General features: G+C 39.5%; 1 protein-coding gene and 1 pseudogene across 1 annotated transcript in view; one reads left to right on the forward strand and one right to left on the reverse strand.

The window, feature by feature from the left end:
* The window catches only part of LOC114054460 (SLAIN motif-containing protein-like), a 77812-nt gene that overhangs the window by 10829 nt on the left and 39230 nt on the right, over positions 1–27753 (reverse strand). Inside the window, exons 3-7 of the mRNA XM_027877639.1 lie at positions 11317–11949; positions 10299–10438; positions 8289–8420; positions 5515–5829; positions 4049–4180 (exon numbers count right to left, since the gene is read on the reverse strand). Of these exons, the coding sequence (XP_027733440.1) occupies positions 4049–4180; positions 5515–5829; positions 8289–8420; positions 10299–10438; positions 11317–11924 (1327 nt within the window). The 5' untranslated portion in view covers positions 11925–11949. The remainder of the gene's footprint in view (positions 1–4048; positions 4181–5514; positions 5830–8288; positions 8421–10298; positions 10439–11316; positions 11950–27753) is intronic.
* LOC114022759 overlaps positions 16092–27753 on the forward strand; it is a 41572-nt pseudogene continuing 29910 nt past the window's right edge.

Raw genomic sequence — 27753 nt, forward strand, 5'->3', positions numbered from 1 at the left:
TAGCTCCCAAAGACACCTGCACCTTTGGATTACCTCATCAATGTCCCTGGCATTCCTTTCCCGTGCCCTTTTCCATATAAACCCTAGCTCCATCCTCAGTCTCTCACAGGTTCCTTAAGAATCCTTGCCTGCTGAAAAGTGTAACAATAAATCTTTGCCACCTTGACTTAAAGAATGCTTGAGTCTATGAATTCATTCCAGACGACCCCATCCGGTACTCCAGTCTTTGAGGGGTCTCAACCTCTCAGACTGCAACAGGGACTACCTCTTAATAAATAATCTATTTCTGCCTCTCCCTCTGTCTTCTCCTTATCAAATCCTAATCTTCATCGAAACCATGACATTTGATCCCTTGACCCCTTAATTCTCTCCCAGGCCATCACTCCTATATTAGCCAATCTTTCTTCTTCTCATCTTGACCCCTTGGTGGAACAATTCAACTCTATACTGTCCTCCTCTCCTGAATCCCTGGCCCCCTTAGCATTTCACCTATTGCATTCTGCCAAGTCTCAGCCTTGGATCAATCCAACAATTCACCACCTTCCCCAAGTACACGCTACTAAATGAAGATGGAAAAAAAATCACACAACCATTCTAGCAGGGTTCACTACAAATGGATGTTGCACAACCCCAACCAGGTCCTTACTGCTACGAGGCAATCCTACTCTACCTCTTTTATCAACTTGCTCTCCCATTCTTCACAAAGGCTCTTCAAAAGCTTTTCATCCCTCCTCAAACCTCCCATGGGTTGCCCCACTCTGTCTACTGAGAACCTTGCCTCATATTTTACAGGAAAAAGTTGAAACCATTTGCCATAAGCCTTCTCTTCTCCCCTTCTCCTCATCTCCTATCACATTATGAAGTGGCCTTACTCCTTACTGATGGAATCCTAATAAAGCTGCCCCCAGCCCCAATATTCTAACTTCCTTATGAGCCTCACTGAACAACAGGCATGTCCTGATTTAATCACATAATCTAGCTTTAACCACATCACTGTCCCCAGATTCAATAGTCACTGCCCCTACCTAGGCACTGCCCTCCCCAACTTAATATCCTAACTTCTTCATATATGCCTCACTGCCTCACCAGAACAACAGGTGTATCCATGAACTCATATTTCTCACAGAAACAGCAGGCGTGTCCATGTGATAGGATCCCAGCCACTGCCTCTAGCTAGTCATTACCCCAGACCCATTCCTCATATTTCCCACAGAAACAACAGGTGTGTCCATGCACTCAACCACACCCCCATCCCTCTAATCTCAGACAGGACCACAATACTAAGCCAATCAGAAAGCAGCACCACCAGGATGCCTGAGCAGGATGTGGACCCCAAAACGATAGAAAGGACTTTCCCTAAGTAGGCACCTGCATGGTAATAGCAAAAGCTGTCCTTTAGGTGAACTTATGATGTAGAGAGGCTTATTATAATATCATTACCATACATACAAGTCCCCCTAAATGGGTTTTTCTGTATGCATTGTGGGAAATTGCATGTGCAGTTCCACTGAGGCTGGGACCCTTCTCCCATTATTTAATCCCTTGACAAACCCCTCCTGCTTTTTTAATATTCATAGTTTCTGTTGTGTAATCATCACACTATAAATTTGCCTGTCTTGTCTTACTAAGCTGCTTGCTGGTTCCTCTTGAAACTCAGCCCGTTGGAGGCATCATTCCGAATAAATGCCTCTGCTTGGATTAGAGGTGACCTGACTCTGAATTCTTTGAGGCGATGTCCCCTACAACAAACCATGAAACTGCAACACTTACCAAGGCCAACGTCTCTACTCATCCAAGTGATCCCATTTCATCCCATCTACTCCAACATATTGCCCCCTCTCTCTGTCATCCCCACTTTCACTCATTTTCAATTTCTCTCTGCCTACTGGATCCTTCTCTACATCCTACAAACCTCTCAAACCTGTCCATACCTCTCCTATCCTGAAAAAATTCCTCACTTGATCCTTCCAACCCTTCTGTCTTCCTAACTGCTCTTATCAACTACTCTTTGGAGCTAAACTCGTTAAGAAGGCATCTACAATAGGTGCCTCCACTTTCTCTCTGCTCACTTTCATCATTCCAACTCTAACTCTTAAAATCTGGCTTCTGACCTCATCATTCCACTAAAACTATTATCCCCCAAATTACCAGTTATTCCTTTAATTGCTATCTCGAAGGGCCTTTACCCTTTCCTTATTCTCCTCAAGCCATTGACACTATTGACCACCCTCTTCTCCTTGATACTCTCTACTCTCTAGGTTTTTGGAACACCACTCTCTCCTGGTGCTCCTACCTATCTGACCACTCCTTTTTGATACTCCTGTATCTTCATTCAGATCTCACCCTCCAACTGTAAGTAACTCAGGCCTTCTTCTCTCCTCCTTCTATACTACTTGGGGATCTCATCAGCTCTTATGGATTTAATGACCATCTCTATGCTAATTACCCTCAAATCTACCTATCCTGCCCCAACCTCTCTCCAGACCTCCACTCTTAACATCTCCAACTGCCTTTCAGACATCTCAAACTAGATGTCCAATAGACATCTTAAACTCAATACATTTTGGAAATGGAACTTATTATCTTTCTCCCTAAACCTTTCTTTACCTTCTACCTTCCCTATTAATTGTAGAGGGCACCACCATCCTCCTAACCCTGAAGCTAACAACCTAGAAGTCATCCTGGACTCCTCAATTTCTCCCACCTTCCCATATCCAAGGTGTTACCAAGGCCTGTTGATTTCACCTCTGCAGCATCCCTCAAATACAGCCTTTCTCTCTTCTGACACTGCCACCAGTCCATTTTAGGCCCTGATCACCTCACACCTGGACTACCATAATAGCTGCTTGGGGGGGGGGGGTCTTCCTACTTCAAGTCTCTCCCCACTCCAATCCATTCTCCATTCAGCCATCAAAGTGATCTTCCTAAATTGCAATTCTGACTATGTCCCTTCCCTACTCAGTAAACTTCAGTGGCTTCCTACTGCCTCCAGGATTAACTACAAAATCCTCTGGCATTCAAAGCTCTTCATAACCTGCCATCCTCCCCCATCTTTCCAATCTTCTTACACCTTACTCCCCAACGTGTACTCTATGTGACACTGGCTTCCTGGTTGTTGCATGAACAAGACATGTCACCTCTCTACTCTGGGCATTCTGACTGTTACCCATACCTGGAATGGTCTCCCTTCTCATCTCTGCCTCCTGGTTTCCCTCAAGTCCCACCTAAAATCCCATCTTCTACCCAAAGCCTTTCCCAACCCTTCTTAATTCTCGCGCCTTTCCTGTAAATTATTTTTCCATTTATCCCATATATAGCTTGTTTGTGCATATTTGTCTGTTCTCACATACATATATATCTCTCCCATTAGAATGTGAGCCTTTTGAGGGCAGGAACTGTCTTTTGCCTCTTTTTTATCCCTAGAACTGTGCTAAGGCACATAGTGGATTCTTAATAAATGCTTATTGACTGAATGATCAGAATGTGGCTTGGCTACACAAACTGTAGTACTTGAATATAATGGAATGCTGTTACACCATAAGAAATAATGAATGTGAAAAGTGTAGATAAGCACTACAGATAAGACTATAGATATGCACATGTGAATGGATGTAAAATGAATCACTCAAATGAAGTAAGTAGACCCAGGAAAATGATACACATGATGACTACAACAATGAAAATAGAAAGAACAACAACAAATATAAGCTGAATGCACCTCCTCCCTTTCAGAGAGGCAGAGGAATATAAGTGTGAAGCCCTGCAGTTTTGGTGAACTTTCTTTTTTATCTTTGTAATTAGACAACTCTTTAAGACTATAAGTTGCAGACAAGGTGCTAAACTGCACAGGTAGAGAGAGTTTCCTCATTCAAGAGTTCCCTACCAATGAAATCCTAGGTCCAGTCTCTATCCTAATTAGGAATGGGTATCTGGGTGGGGGAGGTACATAATGGGAAATGAAGGTGGTGGACTAACAAAATTCATCAGAACAATTTTTTTTAAAGAAAGGGAAAAAACTTCATTTCTTAGAGAGATAAGAAAGGTTTACCTGATTCCTGAATTCTTGATAACTGACTCTTTGGTGCTTGGACATCCCAGTCTAAACCATGGCTACTCTTCCCAGAACTCAAAGAATGAAGACCTGATCTAATTTCGCTGGGCATACTGGCATACAATTCATCTGAAATAACAAGAGATATATGAAATTATAAGGCATAGATGATTTGCATATCAAATGTGCTGATGACATATAGCTGAAAAGGATGTTACGTGCTGGATGCCATAGCATAGTTCCCAAGAATCCCAACATGGCAGGACAAAGAGCCAGTCATCACAAAGAGGAAATTAAAAAGGAATAAATGTAAAGTTCTACATTTGAACATAAAAAGTAACTTCTATGCATGCGGGATGAGGGGAGATACGACTAGATAATGGTTCATGTGAAAAAGACTTGAAAGCAAAAACACGAACAAAGAGTTTTTCTTATCTGCTGGCTTTTCAACATTTAGCTAGTGATTGTTCACTTAGGACAGAAGCGGTGAATGAAAGTGACATTCCCTAAGCTGAGCTGGCAGGCAGCTGCTGAGCCATATATATCAACTCCATTTTTCCTACTACTTAAGACACTTTCACTTGCTGCCTGAGGAGGTAAGAGACAGGGGTTATTTGGGGTTTTTTAAAGCCACTTCTTCATGTCCTTCCACAAAGTTCTACTTCTACCCCCTCCCAGTCACCCATTTTACTCCCCATAAGTCTCAAATTTCCTATCCACTTAGTCCTGTGGCCAGCATGCAGATGACCTAGTATTCCCAGGCCTGGGCTCCACTGCCACTGAAATCACTTCCCTTTCTCTCCACCTCCAAAGGGAATCTGTAGACTGCCCACCACTTTCATCTCCAAGAGCCATATCTACACCAGAGTATTAAGGAAAAATACCAAGTTGAAGTAGAAAACCACTGAACTGGGAGTAAACTGACCCATCCTCTAGTTCAAGTTATGCCCTAAATAGCTGTGTGACCTTAAGCAAATTCAATCCTTGGAGACTTTTTCTTCATCTCTAAGATGAGGAAAACAGACGTAGATGATGCTGAAGGTTCTTTCCAATTCAGTGATAATGGGGGCAGCTAGGTGGCGCAGTGGATAGAGCATCGGCCCTGAAGTCAGAGGACCTGAGTTCAAATCCGGCCTCAGACCAAACACTTGACACTTACTAGCTGTGTGACCCTGGGCAAGTCACTTAACCCCAATTGCCTAAAAAAAAAAATTTTTTTTCTCCCAATTCAGTGATAATGAATGAAGCTTTAATTGTAGTTAACTCAAAGGTAAAAGACTCTTACACGTGCACACACAATTATTTTTATTGATCTTAACCACTGAATTGAGGGAGAGCCAAAAGAGAAAACTTTAGAAATCTTGCTGCAATGAAGCCAAAGGCCACATTACCTTTACTTCAGCCAAAGGTGATTTTCCAAATATTTCACGTCATTACAAGCATAAAGTCCACAGCTAGCTTACCTTCACTGTCTGGCCATTTCTTGTATTCTTGTCTGGAGCCTGACACCGATCTCTTTGACAGAATCATTGGAGGAGGTATTACTTGACTGCAGTCACCACTTATGGATGGGGACCGGTATGGAGGCAAACTAGGTACAGATGAAGCATATCTGGATGTGCCTGAAAATGTCTGGGGATAGTCAAAATAATCCTTATCTTCCCTGGCATCATACCACTCCTGATCACTGTAAACACCGCCTATCTGAGATTGGAAAGAGGCACTGGGAATCTTATAAGGTGCTGAGGCAACTGCACAGGCTTGTTCCTGTAGAAAGCCTGAAGAGAAAGTGGATAATACATGTGACTCTAGGTATTTCAATTTAATTTTAATTCTTTCTTTTTTATACATAATATATCAACAGTGTGGTACATGAGAAAGCACATTGGATTTGAGTCAGAGGACCTGGTTGGTTCAAATATGGCTCTGTTCTATCTACTTCCTGATTGATCTTAAACAAATCACTTCCCCTTTCTGGGCTTCAATTTTCTCAACTATATAAATGAAGGGCTTGGAATACATCATTTCTAAGTTCCCTTTCAACTCCAAATTCTATGATTACATGAACATCTGATATTTAGCAAGCTAAGCAAACTCAGATATTTTAAGAACTTTTCAAGTTATGAACTTTATTCATATTGTGACACAAAATAGACATTGTGCCATTTAAATTGTTGGCCAAGATTTTGTTCAACTACAATGAATTGTTTGTGGAGAATGTTATTAAAGAAATTTACTTAAATAAACATGGATACAAATAGTATAATTCAAGGTAGAGTATGATAGGGGTGCAAAGGAGAGAGCCAAAGTACTCCAAAAAGTTTTGAGGTGAAAGAGAAAAAGAACAGGAGGATCAAGGAAGGTTTTATGACAGAAGTAACACTTGAGTTGGAGCCTTGAAGCAAGAAGAAGACCTCAATAGACAAAGCAACTGAGTATGTTCCAGGGATGGAGGATTATCTGCAGGAGGGGACAGAGCAGAATCAGGAAACAATTGAGAGTCTAGTTGAGCTAGAACATATAGTATAGGAAATGGATTAAGACCACGAACGTACACTGACATCAAATTGGAAAAGGCTTTCAATGCCAGGCTAAGGAATTTATACTTTCTCCTGTAGGCAAGAGAGAGCCATTAAAGCTTCCTGAGGAGGGTAGTGAAGTGGTCAGACCTGTGCTTTTGGAATATAGATGTGGAAGATGGATTGGAGAAAGGCAAGGCTGGAGGCTGGCAATCTTATAGGGAGGCTATTGCAATCATTCAGAAAAGAGGCTGTCTGAGTGGAGAGAAGGGGCCAGATTCAAGGCCATTATTGAGGTACTTGGCAGTTGGGGGAGAATTTGGCTGAGTGGAAAGACAGTGGTACCATTAATAGAAATAGGAAAGTTGAGAAAAAGGGGCATGTTTATGGGGAAAGATGATGAAGTCATTTTTTAACACACCAAGGCTGAGATGTTAGTAGGACACCCATGTCAAAAAGGAAGTTGGAAATGTCCAACTAGAGAGAGGACAGCTAGAAATATTTTTGAATCATCTATATAGAAGTGAAACCCTGGGGGATCACCAAGGGAAAGAATGTAGAGAGAGAAAAGGGTCAAGACCAGACGCTTAGAAGATACATACACTTTGTGGGGAGAGAGGAGGATGAGAAACCAAAAAAAGGAGAAACAGAAGAAAGCAGCAGAGAGGTAAAAGAACCACTGTGTGAAAGGAATGGCACAGAACACAAGGGAGGAGAGTCTCCTGAGGAATTCGAAGAGGCCATATGATCTGACAAAGAAGAGCTCGTTGATATAACAGGTTGTTAATATAAGTGGAGAGAGCAATTTCAGTAGAGGGAGTAGTGGAGACAAAGGTCAGATTGCAAAGGAATTCTGATTATGTGGGTGGTGAGAGAGGAGATGTGAGCGTAGACAACCAATATTCTTAGAAATTTGGTGGCAAGAAGACATAGGATGATAGCTTGAGGGACAGCAGACTCATGAAGGTTGTTTTGGTTAGGGGCTGGATAAGGGACACTTTCTATAAGCTTGTAGGTAGGATGGAAGGAGCTAGCTGAGAGTCAGAGATGAAGGGTGAGTGAGCACAGGAACGAGCTCCTGGAGGCCCAAGCAAAGATGTTGGCCTTGGCTAACCGAATGGAATTATTTTGAGGAAACTGCCTGGTATATCTGAAAGTGCTAGAGAAATGTGAGTAGTTATGGGGCCAAATACAGGCTAAATTCCCCTTATAATAGCTGAAGATGTTTCTAAGCAAGAGCCCATAGCCTTAAGAGCCTGACTAGTGGTGATGGGAAAGTCCCTTAGGACTCAAAACACAAGCATATCCTTGCTCTCTCAACTCTCATACATATGTGTACATGGGTATACCCATAAGTATACAAGAGATATGCAAATAGCCCATTCAAAATCATAGGCACACACATAGAAATGAGAGTGAATGCATGAATGGATTAAGTGCATAGGAGAAGATAGGGTAGGTTGGAGACTATGTGTTAGTGGGTGGCTGAGAGTGAGTGAATGAGATGGGAGCAGTACATGGCCAGCAAAGGGATTGCAGATGGAATTTTGTTTTGATTGGTTCAAGTGTAACTATTTCATGTATACAATCAATTTCTGCTAGAGAGGAGAAAGTAGGAAATTCAAACATTTTCTGGAGAACTGCATGCCCTCTAACTGCATATCCAATCACATTCTTCTTAAGTGAAGAACTTTCTCAAACAAGACAATGCTTCTTACTTTCTTCCTGTAGTTGAGCCACCTGCAAATCAGTCAAATACTGCAATTCATATTCCTTAGAGATGGATTCATCAGAAGTCCAATCTATATTCTCTTTAAAAGCTGACTGTGATGGAGAAATGCCAGAATGTCCTTAGGGTATACAAAGAAAGAAACAACTATAACTTAATTGCTTACAAACTGTATTTCTCAATATGAAATGATCTTGGATCATTGGAGATTCCTGTTGTAGAAGTGACCCATATAGATGGCTCAGTAGGTCAGTGTTTAGACAGAGGGACTATCATTTCCTAATTCTTAGAAGCTATACCTTTTGATATAACCCAACAAACAAGTATTTATTTAGTGTCCATGATGTGCGGGGACATAAAGACACAAGATCACCATTAGCCTTTTTGGTGGCCTTATCAATCACATCATTCAAATTGCATTTGCAGTCCAAAAAAGATCCCAGATCTCTTTCAAATAAGCTGCTATCTAACCAAGTCTCCTTCTTCTTGTACTTGTGAAGTCAATTTTTTGGACACATGTAAGATTTTTCATTTATTCAGGAAGAAAGGAAGTAAGGTTGTTTAATTGCATTTTACTAGATTTAGCCTCATGTTCAAGTCTATCAAGTGCTCTTCTGAGAAGCTGAGTACACTAACCAGTCAATTCATTAGCTCTTCCTTCCAGTCTGATAGTTGCTAATAATGAACCTAAGAAAAGCTCAGAATGTATTAAAGGCATTTCTTTCCTTTTTTGGCAGGGTGGGGGGGGGGGGGTAGATCAGATCCAGGGAGGCTAGGTCTCTCAATCTCCTCCCATGCTAGAAGTGCAACAGCCACTCACTGCGCTATTGATAAGCATGGATGTTTTGAGCTGCTGTTTCTGAGAACCTGGGTCAATTTGCCTCTCCTTAGGCAGCCTGCCGGGTTCCTGCTCCAGTGTACTGAATATTAGTCCCAGATTTAATGTGGATACCTCACCAGCTTTAGCCCTACTGTAGCTCAAAACTCCTGAACTCAAGTGGTCCCCCAGCCTGAGCCTCCCGAGCATTGGAAGCTACAGGCATGTACCACCATGCCTTGCTTTTCACATGATAATGCTATGCTTATATTATTTCTACACTTGGCATCACATAAAAGTTCATCAGTAAAACAGAGTGATAGAGCCTATGTTTATTTAAGTCCCTTATGCTTTCTTCCTTCCCATTCAATCCTGCTTTCTGCACAATTGACCAGTTTTACTTTGTAGATTTCACATGCCTTGCCTGAGGTACTCCAGGAGAACAGTGGTTTGTGAGCAGACTCTAGGGCCACGGGAGTGTTTTGGATCTTACTATATGGCTCTGTAAATGAGCTAGGCTCACATGAAGGGGCCAATGTGCTTCGACAGAGAGTTTTCCACCTACTTGCTAAGTGGAAAATGAAAAAGAGGAATATATTAACAATGAAAATAAGATGCCAAGGATAAACTTTTTTTGAAATGGGGTTAGATATTTTAGTTTCAATGACATTTATTTGTAGCAGGAGGTGAGAAAGTCAAGTCTGGTCCTCTGAGGGAGTACTATTCTGGCCATGAGCCTGAAAGCCAAAAGAAAGATTTTGGAATCCCCACTGTGGGACTGAGTTTTGTGGTTCCCAATATAATCCAAATAAGCTGCAAATAGAAGATATGATTTGAAAAAATGGCCTCAGAACACTTAAATGTTTCCAAATATAAATAATGAAGAAGGTGTTCTATAATTCAGTAGAAAGTTATTATAATATGGATTGTTAATTATAAGGATTTGGATATGCCATCATATCCCCTGAAACAAAACATCTAGCAAACTGACTTAACACAGCTTACAAGGCAAATATTAACCCTGTCTCTCACAACATCACTGTAATAAAAGGTATGCAATGGATTCTGCAAGAATCAACTACTGAAAATGTGTTAACCTTATCAGAAAATCTAGCATAGTTAATGTGTAATCCTGACTCAGGGCCTAGTGTTCTTTCCACACCTCAGACTTGATTTCCATACCTTGATCAAGTTTACTCATGAGGGCTGAGCAGGCTGCTTTGGTCTCAGGACTGGGATGATCTAGAGCTTGACGGCACCACTTTAAAAGAGATTCTGTTTTCTGTTTTCCTGGAGGTCCACTTTTTGAGAAATCACAAAGCCTTCAAGATTGCAAAAGATACATTTATATGTTTAAAGGAAAAGAATGCATGTCTTTAAATCCTCAAATATTCTCAAATAACTGATCTGTCCTTTCCTCTTAAGAGAATACATCTGCCATAGTTATCTCTTAATATTTTCGATAGGATTTACCGATCAATACATGTGCATAGTGCTTTGGCACATTAGCAGACAATAAAAGTTTGTTGAATTGTTTTCTTAAAATATTTCACATAGAAATGTAACTTAATATGCTAAGGTGTTGCACTCAATTTGTGAGCAAAGTTACCAATCGCTAATATTCATGCAGGTAGGATGTCAAATGTTTCCTACTATCAATCAATAAATAGTCTCACACCCATGACTACGATACACACAAACTAAATGTATTTGGGTAGGTGAGAAGACCTGTGTGTGGCTGTTGAGATCACTCCTCCATCCTGTCCCCCTAACCATGGTTCTTTCCCAAGGTTCCTTTCTTTCCTTCCACTCTGAGACCCTTAACAATCTCTATCTCCATCTCCATAGTTTCATTTAACACTGGAATATGCACTTATTGATTAGTGACTGGATGTTCAGAGGCAGCTCAATCTCAAAATGCCAGCTAAGGCACTGGTTGTCTAGAGTGGGTTTCATCTCTCTTAGTTCTCTCTGATGACCAGGAGCTGGGGCAGGGGTAGTACATCTCAGAAATCACAATTCAGATAAACGGAATATAATTTTGTAAGCTTCATGCAAACAAACTTGTATTCAAGTCTTTCATATTGTTGACAAGGCTAGAAAAAATATCACCTTATGAAACAGAACTCCACTAAGAGTTTCTCAAATTCAGAAAAAAAGGGGGGGGGGGGAAGTCCACACTCTTCCAAGATATACATACCAATTACTGTCATCTCCTTTTACTAAGTCACCAAGTTGTAATGTTTCCACATCATCCAGTGTTGGGTCAAACAGTGATGTATCAGGGCAGATGCTGCCCAACTCTGTCACCAAAGTGGAAATCTGTGCAGCCATTTTAGAGGCTGTAACTTTGGGCCTTGTTGACCTATCTATACCCACTATACTACTACCACTATCCACGGGTGCAATGCACTTACTAACCTGAACTTGCACATCTACATCTCCTTTTAACCCTTTGCTCTCTTTTATCTCAGGACTTATCTCACCAAGTTGACTCTGTTTTTCTACCTTGCCACTGAAACCTCTATTTTCCCCTCTATTTGGCCCAACATTGCGATTGTCTTTGTCCAGGTTGACTTGTCTCTCTTCATTAGGGACATTTGCCTGGTTTCTAGGGCTTATGGGCTGATTTTGGATTTCAAGTTGTCTTGTTAGTTCTTGTAAATTCTGCACCTCGTCCACTTCATGAACAGCTTGCTCAGCTGCTGGGTCTGTGTCTAGATCCTTTACAAGATTCTTTGTAGAACTCTCTCCACTGATCTGGGGATCAGGCTCTTTGATGGGGTCATCATCCTCAGGAACTATCATCTTCGCTCAAATGATCAATGTCACACTATGAAAAAGAGGGAAAAAAATCAAGATTATTTCCTGTAAAGTTATTTTTTCACACTTTAAAAAGAAGCTGGTATTTTGTTGGTGTGAGTACCTCAACCGACACAGTGCATAACCTTTTGATGCAATGGAAAAAGCATTGAATTTAGAGCCCCAGGACCTGAGTTAAAATTCCAGCTTTGCCATTAACTAGGCTGTGTAATCTTGGGCAAGTAACTTCACACCTCATAGAGTTCATTTCCTCAACAGTGAAATGAGTAGGTTGGATTAGAAAACTTCTGAGGACTTTTCCAGTTCTAAATCTGGTGTGGTATTCATTAATTCTAAGACTTAGTAAATGATTATCAAATATAAATGAAAAATGTACCACTCAGTAGCCAATCAGGTGATAAAGACATAGAATAACATATTTATGGCAGTTAGCAATATATAGCACTCTACGGTTTGCAAAGTAACATACATAGGTTATGTCATTTTATCCTCACAATAACCCAGTTAGGCAGGTGCTATTATCATCTCCATTTTACAGATGAGGAAAATAAGGCTGAAAATGGGTAAGTGACTTACACATAGCTATTAAGTATCTGAGGTAGAATTTAAATTCTGGTTTTCTTGCCTCCACATCTGACACCCTTATCCCCTATGCCACCTAGCTGCCAATACAAAGTATAAAGTAATACAAAATAATTATTTTGAGAAAAAGACAGTATAAATAAAGGAATGGTGGGGGTAGAAGTAAACCAGGAAATACCTTATACATCACTTATGTGACCTAATGCATTTGGATTGGTGACTTGCCGTCAAGGATAATTTCGAACTTTCTTTATAGTCAGCCAACTAAATTGATAAATTTTGATAAACATTTATTAAGCAAGCATTTATATGTGCCAAGTACTGTGCTAGGCCCTAAGGCTACAAAAAGAGGCAAAAGAGTCCCTGCCCTCAAGTAGCTTACAATCTAATGGGGTAGACAACATACAAATAAATAAATACAAAGCAAACCATATGCAGGAAATAATTAAAAGAATGATGGTACTAAAATTAAGAGAGGTTGGGGAAAGCTTCCTGTAAAAGATAGCATTTCAGTATAGACTTAAAGGAAGCTAGGAAAGTCAATAGACAAAGTTAAGGAGAGGATTCCAAACATGGGAGACAGCCAGAGAGAATGCCCAGAGCAAAGAGATAGAGTGTCTTGTTTGTGGAACAGCTAAGAGGCCAGTGTCACTGGATCAAAGAGTACATGTTGGGGAGTAAGGTGTAAGAAGACTAGAAAGGGAGGAAGGGGGTTAGGTCATAAAGGGCTTTGAATGCATTTGTATTGACACTGGAGACATAGAGAGTCATTGGAGTTTATTTGGGGGGGGCGGATAATGACATGGTGGGACCTAAGCTTTAGGAAAATCAGTTTGGTGGCTGAATAGAGGATGGATTGGAGTGGGGAAAAACTTGAGGCAAGCCACTGCAATAGTTAATCAATCAATGCCAATCAACCAATAAACATGTATTAAGTGACTACTGTGTGCTAAGAACTGTGCTAAGTGCTAGGGATACAAAAAGGAACAAAAGACAGGCTCTGCCCTCAAGGAACTCACAGTCTAATGTGGGAGACAACATGCAAACAACTATGTACAAACAAGCTATAGACAGGAGAAATTGGGGGTATTTTCAGGGGGAAGGCACTAAGATTAAGGAAGACTAAGAAAGGCTTTTTTGCAGAAGGTATGATTTAACTTAGACATGAATGAACCAAGGGAAGCCAGAAGGCAGAGATGAGGAGAAAGAGAGTTCCAGGAATAGGGGACAGCCAGAAAAAGTTCAGAAATAGGAGATGAAGGAAGAGCAAGGAAGTCACAGTTCCTGAATCACAGACAATGTGACTGAAAAGGTTAAGAAAAGGCCAGGTTATACAGGGTTTTACAAGCCAAAAACAAGTATGAAAAATATCTGTACATTCTCAGATGAGTAGACAGATAGAAATATAAATTTATATATACACACACCTATGTGAGTGTTTATGTATATATAAAGATACACATATCTGTAAGACACACACAGGTTTATACACATGCACATGCACAAAAGTATAAGTGTATATACAGGTCCACAATAGATATACATATGCCCACAAAATAGATATAAACCATATGTTTGTATATATAGCATATACCCATCTATATTCACATACACATGTAAGTATACATGTATACTCATATGTATGCATAGATATGGCTAATGTTCCTTTATACATGTACGTGTATATGTGATTCATGTATAATGGTGTACTGTGATATAATATTTATATGCTTGTGTACATGCTATCTATATATATGTAGATCTATATACAATATATGCATTGTGTATACATATGTACCTGCACACTCCTGTGTGTATATGTATAGATACATGCACATATACATACAGATAAGTACATATATTTATGTTCATATAGGTTCAGACATATACACAAAACAAATACACATGATATGCTTATATGTATACTTGTGTATACATATATGTTACACATATTCCTGTGTATATACATGAATGACTATATAATGACATATACATACAGGTATACTATATAAACACATAGTGTAATTGATGTGCAATGTGTATGGACTGAAAATATTTATATATATTATATATATAATATTTATATATATATATTATATATACACACACATATACACACATTTATAGATTACCATAAATACCTGTATATATGTATAGGCTTGTACATACACTGCACATGTGTAATGAATGTCTATACATGTGGGCACACATGGATACATACACACTTGTATATATGTACACATAGCTACATACATAGCTATATTATGAACATTTGTGTACTTATATACTAATGGGTATGTATATATATTGCATATACATACATACACACTTGTATCATTGTATATTCATGTGTATAGTATATTTTATTAATTATGTATATATCCAATAGTATGCATATACATTTGTGTGTATACATATATACATCTGTACAGTTAAGTGGGTAGTAGTCAAACATAACACATGTATTCCTATTTGTGTATGCACACACCCATTAGATATGAACTCACATATGTGATATGCATATATGTATATTCTATTTACACATTTGTGTGGGTATATTATGTATAGAAATGTGCTTATCTACATGCATACAAGTAAATTCATGTAGAGGCATATATAACTATATATTATATGTGTACATTCATGTGCATATTATTGATACAAAATCCTTGTACACATGGACTTGTGTGTATAGTAAAGAAAAGTTTATGTATATATACACATATATACATATATGGGTAAAATATATATATATATGCATACTGTTCAACAAAGTAATATCTGAATTATAAAGATACTTTATATACTCAATATATTAAATGTGCAAAATTATATATGTAATCATAGGTATATTAAGAAATGTATGTATTATATCAACATATAATGTGTGTGATTTATACTTGCATATGGTTTCACTCTCCTTGCAAATTACTTTGTATATAAATATCTGGGTACACTCATATGTGTAATTATGTATTGTACCAGGTATATATATATATGCATGTGTATATATGTATATATGTATGCATGTGTATATATGTATGTATACGTTTGCATGTGTACACATGCATACTTACTATATATACACATATGTAGATATGTACAGATATATTGTTTGTTTATATACACAGATATGCACATGCCTGTATATGTTACTAGTTTGCATACATATACGTATGCAAACACAGGTATATCTATCTCCACTTATATAAGTAGGCTTATATATTTATTCACAGAAACCTATGATACAGAAACAGATATATACTCACTATATATTCATATGCAAGTACACTATGTTTACATATAATGTGTCATTTAAAACTGCATAGCTGATCCCTTCATCCTCTATGACCCACTTATGTGTGTGTATGTGTGTGTGTATTTGGAAACTGGGGGGAAGGTGAAGGGATTAGGAAGAAGTATTTTGTTGGGTCTCGAACTTCTCACTAAAGTGCTAAGTTGTATGTGTGCTGTATATCCAGAAAGTGGAGGTAGGTGCAGGGAATAGGACCTGGAATTTATTGGTTTGTATGTAGGTTTCAAATAGCTGTTCTAGGAAGTGTGATAAAGATGACAGACCCTCAAGAAGTTAAAGATTACAATGTGAAAGCTCTGTTGAGGTTAGCATAAAAAAATATGTCCCCATTTTCCACAGAAAACAACAGTTTTCCTACATGACAAAGATGAAGAACTTTCAAGAGATGAAGGATTATCATATGAGGAACTTTTAGTACAACTAAATGGAGCAACAGTTCCAGTCCAGTACCATTGCTGTGTGCTCTGCTTAAGAATTTTTTCATTGTCTTATAAAATAACAAAACAATAAATTTAATAAAGGATAAAAAATAATAAAATTAATCAAATAAGTTGGAAGTTGGGTCTAGTCTAGTTAGTTCTAGTTTTAGTCTTGAAAATATCAATGAGCAAAGCCTCAAGGAAAATGTAGTTTAGATACAAGTCCAAAAAGAATTCCTGGAAGAGTAAAAGCAAGAGTTAAAAAAATAACTAGAAATAAGTGTTTTAAAAACCAATTGAGAGGAAGAGAGGGAAAAAAAATGGATAAAGGAGTAAGAATCAAAGAAGAAAGATATAAAAAGAGAATTAACAGCTTAGAATGGGAGGTACAGCACATTACTAAAGAAAATAATTCCTTGAAAATTAAAATTGGCCAAAAATAAGCTAATGATTCCATGAGACATTATGAAATAATAAAACAAAGTCAAAAGACTGAAAAAAAAATAGAAGAAAATGTGAAGTATCTCACAGCAAAAGTTGGAAAAAAGACTGAGGACAGATAATTTAAAATATATTAGAATATCTGAAAGACATGACAAAAAAAGAGTCTAGACATTATATTTCAAGAAATTATAAGTGAAAACAGCCTAAATCTCTCAGAACCAGAGGGCAAAGTAGATACTAAAAGAATTCGCTGGTCATATCCTGGAAGAAATCTCAAAATGAAAACTCTCAGGAAAGTCATGGCCAAAATCGAGGCTCCAAAGTCAAGGAAAAAGTGCTGCTCTTAGCCGAAAGAAAAATTTCAAGTACAAAGGAGCCACAGTTGGATCACATAAGGTTTAGCACCCTTCACCTCTAAAGAAACAAAGAGTCTGGAATATGGTATTTCAAAAGGCACAGGATCTAGACTTACAATCAGGAAGAACTTACCCAGAAAAACTGAGTATAAATCCTACAGGGGAGAAAAATGGACCTTTAATGAAATAAAAAAAGAACTTCCAAGCTTTTCTGATGAAAATACTAGAACTGAGTAGAAAATGTAATATATACAAACATAGGAGTTAAGAGAAGCATAAAAAAACAATTATGAGGGGACAAAAAAAGTAAGACACTAATCAAGGTCAAACTGTTTACATTCTTATACAAGGAAATGATACATGGAACCTCTCACAATTTTATCATCCATAGAACAGGGGTGGGGAAACTTGGGCCTCAAGGCCACGTGTGACCCTCTAGGTCCTCAAGTGTGGCCCTTTGACTGAGTCCAAACTTCACAGAACACATCCTCTTAATAAAAGGATGTGTTCTGTAAAACTTGGACTCAGTCAAAAGGCACACTTGAGGAGCTAGAAGGCTTCATGTGGACTGAGGACTCAGGTTCCCCACTCCTAACATATAGGCAGCCTAGCTGGTGAGAAGATCTAAGAGTGGTTCTGTTATGCTTCCATAATCACAGAAGAATTGAAAGGGCAGGAAACAGAAACACCTAGGGTGGGGGGAAGAGGAAGACTCTGGAAAATTATCTCATATAAATGAAGTGTGCAGGGCTCCACCTGGAATCCCCTAGGGATGGGAAAACTGTGGCTGCCTCAAGGCCACATGTGGCCTTCTAGGTCCTCAAGTGTGGCTTGTTGACTAAGTCCAAGTTTTACAGAACAAATACTTTTAATAAGGGGATTTGTTCATTCAAGTTTGGGTTCAATCAAAAGGTAGCACTTGAGAACCTAGAGGGTCACATGTGGCCCCCTTACCTCAGACCCGACCTCGATGTCTTCCCCCCCCTCAGCCCCCCCCCCCGTCCCCACCCCCCTTACCTCAGACTCCACAACGATGCCGACCCCCCCACATCCCCCTTACCTCAGACCCAATCTCCACATCTCCCTCCCCCTCCCACCCATCCTTACCTCAGAATACACATTTATGCCCCCTTACCTTACCTCAGACTCGACCTCAATGCCTCCCCATCCCCTACCTTCAGACCCCCCCCCCACCCCCCCCCCCCTTTCCCTCCGACCCCCCCTCCACACCTCCCCCCTTTACCTCAGACCCCACCTCCACACCTCCCCCTCTTTACCTCAGACCCCACTTCGACGCCTCCCCACTTTACCTCAGACCCCACCTCCACACCTCCCCCCTTTACCTCAGACCCCACCTCCACGCCTCCTCCCTTTACCTCAGACCCTACCTCGACACCTCCCTCCCCCTTACCTCAGGCCCCACTTTGACACCCCTGTCCCCCCGTGCCCTTCCCCCCCAAGACCTCTTCCCATTTACGCCCCCTCACACCTTCCCTCCCTACCTCTGGACCTGAGATCAGCCCGGGTGAGGATGCTATAAGGCAGCTCCTGTGGGACGGCGGGCGTTCTGGACGGCCGGACAGCGGCTATTACTGCTGGGGGAGCCCCGGGGAAGTGGACCGGCCGGCACACTCCCTTGGCAGCTCCCTCCAGGGGCGTGCAGCCGCCACCCCTGCCCTCAGGGTTGGAACTGCGCCCCCTGGATTTCGGTGGATGCCTAACGTTGGCCCCCCGAGGGTGGGGCCGCCTGGTGCACGTGCTCCGAAGTCCCGCCTCCCTCCTGTCCCCTCAGGTCCCCTGCTGGGGGGTGGAAAGACAAATGAGGTGAGGGGGAGGGGGGAGAGAGACAGAGAGAGACTCAGAGACAGAGTCAGAGAGAGACAAAGAGAAGGGGGTTGACTATCAGGTACAAAGTTCTTTATTTGAGGTTATGGCTAGGTCAATCAATCAACCAGCATCTTTTAGACTCCCATTATGTGCCAAGAATTGGGTACATACACAGGGAGGAAAAAGCCCCTGCCCTCAAGGCTGGTACATTCTTTCCTTGTTCTCAACCTTTTGCTAGTGAACTATTGTCCATTCTTTAAAACCCAGCTCAAATATCACCTCCTCCAAGAAACCTTCCCTATTACAACATTCACCAAGTCACCCAGGTTCACAACCTCAATGCAAACCTGTACTCCTCCCTCCCCCTCACATCACATGGCCAAGTGGGTACCAAGTCTTTAATTCTACCTTGATTAAATATCTTAACCCCATCCCCTTCTTTTCATTCACAGTACATGCTACTTTGAGTCACCTGAAGATAGCCTCCTAATTAGTCTCCTTCCCTCCAGGATTTCCCCACTCCAATTCATCCTCCTCAAAAACACTCAGATCTGCTGACCATGTGAATCCTACTCTATAACTCCAGTGTCTCCTTGTCACCTCCATGATCAAATATAAAATCCTCTGACATTCAAAGCCTTTCATAACCTAGCCCCACCACCACCTTTCCATTCTTTTTACACCTTATACCCCAACATCCCACTTTCACTCTCTGTACCCCATGCCTGGAATACTCTCCCTTCTTATGTCCACCTCCTGGCTTCCTTTAAGTCCCAACTAAAATCCCCTCTTCCCCAGAAACCTTTCCCAATCTCTCTTGGTCTAGTGCCTTCCCTGTGTTGATTATTTCCTATTTTTGTTCTGTACATAGCTTGTTTGTATATGGTTGTTTCCTTATTTATATTGTTATGATTATAACAGATGAGAATCTGTTAGGCTGTGAGGGAAGTGATTATCTTTTGCTTTTTTTTGTATGTGGAGCACTTAGCATAGTGCCTGGTACATAGGCACTTAATAAACATTTATTATCTTATTTCATTCTTCTGTCCTTGAGGGTATATGTTACTGACTTGTTATGATTTGACCCTACAAATGGATCTTTAATTTTTCTCTTTCCATTAGATAAGCATCATTATTGATTTGAAACTTGTTAAGGACTATTAAGGGGTCCCCTGAACTTATTTTTTTGAATTGCCATATTTTCCAGAAACACTGGACCCAGAGCATGCAGGAGGCCCTGAATGTGTCGAGGATAAAGCCCCCCCCCCCAGCTGACATAATTTGTGTTTGCACCCCAAGCTGGACTGGCTGTGTGTTCTTGGGAGGCAAGACAGGGGCCAGCCAGTCTGTGCCAGGCTTGGAAAATGTGCAGCTGGGGTCATTTGTAGATAAATGGACCCTCCTATCTTCATAGTCAAGCTGTTCCCAAGGGAAAAGAATGTGGCTTTTGCCATAGCCTTGTTCTTCCACTTCAGGAGGGGTTTTGTCCTTTTTTCCATCTATACTGCACCTTTCTCCTCCCATGCCCTTCCTGTTTTCTCCTCTTCGTATTGTATTGTTGTACTGTCATAAATATGCAAACTTCTGTACAGACTGTGAACTCTTTGGGTTTTTCCACATGTAAATTTGTTTCTCTTGAAATAAACCTGGTTTTCACATAAGTCTCCTGAAATGATTGACTGTTGACAAAGGGTGGCAGCAGTGGGTTATGATGAGAGAAAGTGACTCAGACTGGTCAGAGGGTTCAGATGCAGGGCTCAGTACCAGCATGGGGTTTTTCCCCACTCATGTCTTGGACTCCCCTCACTTTGGGTTGAGTTCCTCATTACAAAAGAAAGCAGGTTGTCCACAGTAAAGGGGACAAAAGTAAGGTAAGGTTACCAGTTGATGAGGATTTAAAAATCCGATTTGGATAAGTGGGCTGGATGTTTGGATAAAGCAGACCTGCACAACTTGGCAGTAGGTAGAGGCCAAAATTAAAATAGGTTAAACTTCTTCGGGCCGCAGATAGGTTTTTAGCAGCTCACTTTCCACATAAAGGTATAATTAGTGATTAAACTATTTTGCAAATAAACCATATTTTTAAAGGGAAATTTCAATTAATATCAATTAGTTACACTTATTACTTGAGATTTTTATTAATCATGAATTAGCTCCTCTCAGACTAGAGACAGACTGACATGGTTGGTTGCAGCAGGTCACATGACAAATAGGAGAGAGTGTGCAGTGGCAACCCGCCCACCAAGTTACATGATGGGCACAATAGCGACTAGTGGAAGACGGGTTAAGCAGGGCAGGGACAAAGCACTCGTTACATCTTTAATTTCTTTTACATCCTCTACATTTTTCACCGGCCACCCAAAATCAGTGGCCCTTTGCCATGTGTTGTGCAGACCTGGGATAAAGGTTATACTAGCTAGGACAGGGTTGGGTTTAGTTGTCGCTAGCTGGAAGACTCAGTCAAAGAAGGCTTTGGGAGGAGCTCTGTTATAGGTTATTCAGCCTTTAGGGGTTTTGCTGCATAACCTCATACCTCAAACCACCCCCCCCAAAGGGGGATGGGTTTTTGACCCCAAGTCCAGGGTGTTGGCTGAGGTGGTGCAAAAGAGGGCACATTAAAACTCAGTGCCCTAGATCTCCTGGGGACCCAACTGAATAAATAAAGAAAATGAGATATATAGACATATAATTGAAAGTATAAAAGTTTAGAAGTTTTTTGTTGTTGCTTTTGTTTCTGTTTGTGTGTGTTCCCCATGGGGCCTAACAGCTTTGTTTCCCTTAAGGGGACTGTCTCAGGCCAAATTTTACAGCTATATGGCCCTGAAACCTGCAGGTATTTAAGTGATTGTCAAAGATGTGCATTTTAACTTGATTTGTACATCTACAGCCTAGGCTAGCAAGGGATTTTCAGCACTGCTAAGTTGTTGATCTATTTGTGTTTCTTGTATCTGTTTACATGTCTCTCTTCGTCTTGTTCGCTAATTTAAGTTTTTAGAAAAAAAAAAATCTGTTCTCTTCCTTCGCATTTCTGAACTGTGGTCAAGTTTTTTTCCATCACCCCAGCCTCACACCATCCCTGGAATGACTGGTTTGTTTTACAGCTAGAGAAGAAGGTCATTTCACTGATTTTAGAGACAGGTTAGGTGGCTGTGTCATTGAAAGTTTCAAGGCTTGCACTTCGGAATTGGACTGGCACTTAACCATTTCCTTGCTCATGAAAAAGGGGAAAGTTTTTGTGTAACGGAACACAGCCAAAAGGTAATTGCGTTTGATTGGAATATCTAGTTGGGTATTTGGGGAATCATACAAGTTAAAGTTAAGTACCGATCAATGTAAATGTAATTTTTGAATTGGTATGTGTACCTTGAAATTGGAAATCTTGTTATAAATTATATGAGATTCCTATTCATTTTATCATAGATTTATGTATTTGAATCTCAAGAAATGCCTTGCTCTAATCCATACAAGAGGAGTTTATTTCTGAAAATCACTTAAAAATGCTTTGTTGCTACTTTTGTGAATGATATACCAGAACCTGACTATTACTTGAATAAACCAAGTTTTGTAAGCTGTTAAAGATTTTTGTAAGTGCTGAAAGCATCTTTTGAAAGGATTTTGGGTGCTTCCATTTCTTAGCAAATAACAGAAATGTTAATAATTCAGCAGTTTAAGTGTTGTAGGCATATTAATGGCTAATATTTGCACCTTAAGAATAAAATTCTTTGGGTCATTAGTTTTGTTTAACACCACTGAACACTAAATTTTTTAAGGAGAATTTAAGGAGTGAACAAAGTAATGGATAGCATGGGGAAGAATCTGAAGGTAATAAGAAAGGTATGAGTCTTTTTATGAAAGACATTTTAATTATGTATGTTGACAGAAAGGTTTGAGAAAGTTTTGGCTTTGTTCTTAAACAAGGGAAAGTTGTGTGGAAATGTCATGTGTTTATTTTAGTGGGAACTACAGTAATAAAAATTGCTGCTTGATTTGGAAGTATATAGGAAGAAATCATAGAGAGTTATGAGTAAATTGATAAGCTAGCTGTGAGTTCCTTCTGAGATTGTGGAACCCAGATTTGAACTAAATTAAAATGTGCTCTTAAGTGATCATTGGGGTAGATTAAAACCTAATATCAGATTGCCACTTTTACAGTCTTTGGCAGTGGATTGCCTGGAAATAGTGAACCCCATAATATGAAATGTTTGGAATAAATAGCATTTGTGTAAAATACAATACTACAGAATTAAAATTATAACTCAATTCTGTGTAATTCCATTTGGGACATAGATCCGGGTGTAATTGAATTCATTCTGGTCACATTTTAAGTGAAATGTGTCTCTCCTATTTTGATGCTTAAGATGAGTCAGAATTTATTACACTATTTGATATTAAGACAAATTGAAAAAATGCATGGATCTGAAATTTGTTAACTGGGAGACCTTAAGCAAGTTACCTCATGTCTATTTACCCCAGTTTACTTCACATAATTGTAAAGTGCTTAACATAATGCCTGGCATAGGGCAAACACTATATAAAATGTTAACTGTTATTATTATTTCCTTAATTAGATGTAATTGCCCGGTACTTGATAACTCTATATGGGGTATTAGATGTGATCAGTATACAATGCCAATGGTGATGAGATGAATGATTTTCTGTGTAAGGTAATTTAGAAATGCATTCAACTGGATTGAGATCACATGATCAATAATGGGTTTGTTTCAAGTTTCAAAATACATAATATTGTTTATGGTTTGTTATGTTTCTAAATTTTTTATATTGTATAAAGTGGTAAACTTTTCTATCAGTTATTTCGGGCAACTTTTTCCTTTTTTTTTTCCGAGCAACTTTTTATAGCTTGGTTTTTAGTTTAGTATGTACTATAAGATAAGAAAGAAAGATAAGATAAGAAAGAAACTAAAAGATGGTGGAAAAATTGTTTGAAACCAGTTATGTTATTTTATCAGTCCTGCTAGCCCTGTTTTATAGTGTTTTTGGTAACTGCCCTTTAGGAAACTGGATATTTCCACCTTTGACTGTAGTTAAGAGGAATTTACATCTATAACTATTTGGCTATCACTTATGAAAGTGTAAGAGTGTTAACTGAGTTATTTGGGATTGTTGTTATAATGTTAAACCTGAAATTGGTTTGGTTCTGTTTATTCATAGAAGTCCACCTTGAGGTATGAGGTTATGCAGCAGGGTTAGTCTGTTCCACCTCGCAGAGAGTGGGGGCGGGGAGTGTCAAAGAGCACGGCCCATGACAGTTCTGAAGGTAGATGGGGTACGCAGGCCGGCCAGGGCTTCAGGTTCAGCCCCTTCTCCGGGGCTTATTTTGTAAACTTGTCAGATTCCTGGAAACCATTTGCGTGGGCAAGGTCTCCAGTCCTGGGAAAGGAGCTAGTTTGGGTTATGGAGTTCCTAGACGATGAACTTGGCTTGCTGGGAACTTGCAAGTTTGTGTATTATATAGAAATGACTTCTAATTATTGATTATCAATTTATTATTGATTATCAAATTATTGATCTTTATGATCAGGATGAGTTTAAACTTAAGAAGAAGAAAAGAAAAGCACACGAAGAATGCTAAGTGAAATCTTTTATGTATGTTTGAGTCCTGGCAAATTTTTATTGCTAATTGCAACTCCATTAGAGGAAAAATAACTATATCCAACTCTAAGCTGTAACTAGTGAAACTTGCCATTTGAGGTAAAAATTCTTGGGACTGTAATTGATTTTGTTTTGAGGTCTGAATTCAGGTATCCATCTGTCTGATGGATCATTAATCAGTAATCCACCATTTGAGAGAAATGCCACAAGACACTCAAAGGAAATGTTATCCTGAACTGTTACAGGTGAAGGTCTGCACCTGGGAAAAAGCCAAAGGAACGACATTGGCATAACCTAAAGTAGTATTTTCTGGCTCAGTCTTCCAGTTGTATTACTTCCTTTTGAACATTTCTCTTGTAATAAACCTGGTTTTCACTTAAGTCTCATGATTTTGGGATTACCTGTTGACAAACTTTAATATAAGATATTTTTGAAAATGAATTTTTGGGAGAACATAACTGACTTGATTTTGATTACCTGCCAACAACTGGTTTCTCTTAATATCTTTTTTCCCTCTAATTGGTACCAAAAAATTAGTGCTTTTTTTTTAAAAGGAGGATTCTATGGTCCGTGGAATATCCCTCTCCCTTATCTAGTCTGACAGGTAGTTCCCTTTGATTTAATGATCAGCTATACTAATAGCTAGTGACAAGAAAGTTCCCTTGTCTATCTCCTGTGGCAAAAAAATACACATTTTTTCTTAACAAGCATATCTTTATTTATTTGGTAAATAGTATTTTTTCCAATTACATATAAAGATAGTTTTCAACATTCATTTTTAGAAAGAAAACCAGAACTGAAGAGATTATTTGCTTCTTGAACACCCTAAACAACAGAAATGCAAGAAGAGTGAATGAATACAGTCAAGGACAGCTATAGCAACAGAGTGACAGCAGAAATATCAGTAAGAAACTTCTTTCTAAATGTATAGAAGAAGACAAGGGTGAAAACATAAGTCAGGTGCAGATAACAGTGAAGAGGTGGGCCTGGGCATTATGGAGAGAAGTGGATCAATATTTTTTGTGGAACAATATAAAAGGGTACATGAAAGGGAGACATGGGATCAGGGGAATAGAAAAGAATGTGTGATGTGCCTGGGAATGAGGGGAAGGTGACCCCATGTTTTCAATAAGAGAAAAGCCTGCAGGGTAATATCTAAGGAAGAAGGAAGAAGGATTGAAAAGGGGGCATTGATATAGTGGTGGGAAGGTTGGGGTTAGCATTCACTAATTCACTCCTATGGATGAAGAGAGATCATCTGTGAAAGAAGATAGAAGGACCTTGCATTGAGTGTGGTCTGAGGTGTTCAGTGCTTGAAAAGACAACTTGTACCTTAGGAGGGGAGCAGAGAGTTGGAAATCCTGAGGCCAACTGGCACCTGGAGGAGCAGGAGGCCATGGGCATAGGAAGGACTTTTTGAGGCAAATGAGGAAAAAAGGTAACTGGGGAGGGTATACATCAATGGTGAGCTACATAAGTAAGGACATCATGGAGGGAAGGACCCTACCATGAGACAGTGTCCTCTCTGACACCTGCGGTAATTAGTATTGTTCTGGAAGTGAGGATCAATGGAAAAGGGGAATCCACTGGGTAAGCCCTACATGGCACTGTCAGAAATAGCCTAGAGAGGGGGCAGCTAGGTGGCGCAGTGGAGAGAGCACTGGCTCTGAAGTCAGGAGGACCTGAGCTCAAATCTGAGCTCAGACCAAACACTTGACACTTACTAGTTGTGTGACCCTGGGCAAGTCACTTAACCCCAAATGCTTAAAGAAAAAAGAAAAGAAAGAAAGAAAGAATCACCAGCACTACCCCATACTGATCTAAAAATCTTTAAGGGGCAGCTAGGTGGGGCAATGGATAGAGCTCCAACCTTGGAGTCAGGAGGACCTGAGTTCAAATCTGGCCTCAGACACATAACACTCTCTAGCTGTGTGACCCTGGGCAAGTCACTTAACCCTGATTGCCTCACCCCCCCCCCAAAAAAAAGCCTAGAGGAGAGAGCCTAGAATGGATACCTTGAAAGGTTTGATTGCATGAGGAATACAAAGAATAGACAGAGACTAGATAATTATAAGGGTTATGAATCAGGGAATGAGGATCTAAAATAGGCAGAAATAGAGAATGGATGACAGAGAGGGAGAAAATTACTTACTAGTTGAAGGGGAGGAGAGGAAGGGAACATTTACTTGACTAACTGAAACAAAAAAAGGGCAGAATAATTATATAAGGAAAATAAAAAGGGAAAACTCCAAAGGGAAAAGGTATTCCCAAATGACAAGAAGCAATCTGGAATGAGGGGAAGAGAGCCAGTGGAAATAGGGCCACTTTAAAAAAGCTTAAGCTAAAGTAACTAAAGAGACATAGTGCTGTGTTTACAGAAGAAGAGGGAAAAAAGAAATCATAGAAAAAAACCAATATATGTAATAAACTGATATGCACCAAATGCCTTCACATCCAAATTCATAAAGGAAACACTAACTCAGCTACAAGAAAACACAGACAGTAACATAATAGTGACAGGAGACTTCAATAACCTTCTATCAGTTTTGGACAAGTCTAAGAGAAAGATAAGTGGGATAATGTGGAACTGAACAAATTGCTAGAGAAAATAGAGTCAATAGACTTATGGTGTCTTCTAAATTAAACTGCTAAAGAAAATACATTTTTCTCAGCACCATATGCAACCTTTGCAAAAATTGACCATGTACTAGGGCACAGAAATATTGAAAAGAAATGTTAAAAGGCAGAAAAATGACTACATCCTTTACAAACCATAATGTAATAAAAATATTAATTGGCTCAGGGACCCACAAAGAAAAAGATGCAGACCGAAATGGAGACTTAACAATGAAATACTAAATAATGAGTGGATCAAAGAACAATTAATAAAAGCAATTAATAACTATGTAAAAGAAAATGATAATGGTGAAACAACATTCCAAAATTTCTGGGATGAAGCTAAAGCAGCCCTCAGGGAAAAATTATATCCCTACAAATATACATTAATGAGAGAGACAGAGACAGAGTAGAGACAGAGACACAGAGAGACAGAGAAGATTAATGAACTCAATATGCTAACAAACAAACTTAAAATAAGCACAAAAAAGGTGTATTAAAATGAGAGGGAAAATAGATAAATTGGAATAAAAACAGAAATGACAAATAAAACTATAAGCTGGTCCTTTGAAAAAACTAATAAAATTTATATACTCTTAGCTAATTTGATTAAAAAGAAGAGGACAGAAAATAAAATCAATAAA

This window comes from Vombatus ursinus, unplaced genomic scaffold (genome assembly GCF_900497805.2).
Source record: "Vombatus ursinus unplaced genomic scaffold, bare-nosed wombat genome assembly UNPS02004276.1, whole genome shotgun sequence".
Taxonomy (NCBI): domain Eukaryota; kingdom Metazoa; phylum Chordata; class Mammalia; order Diprotodontia; family Vombatidae; genus Vombatus; species Vombatus ursinus.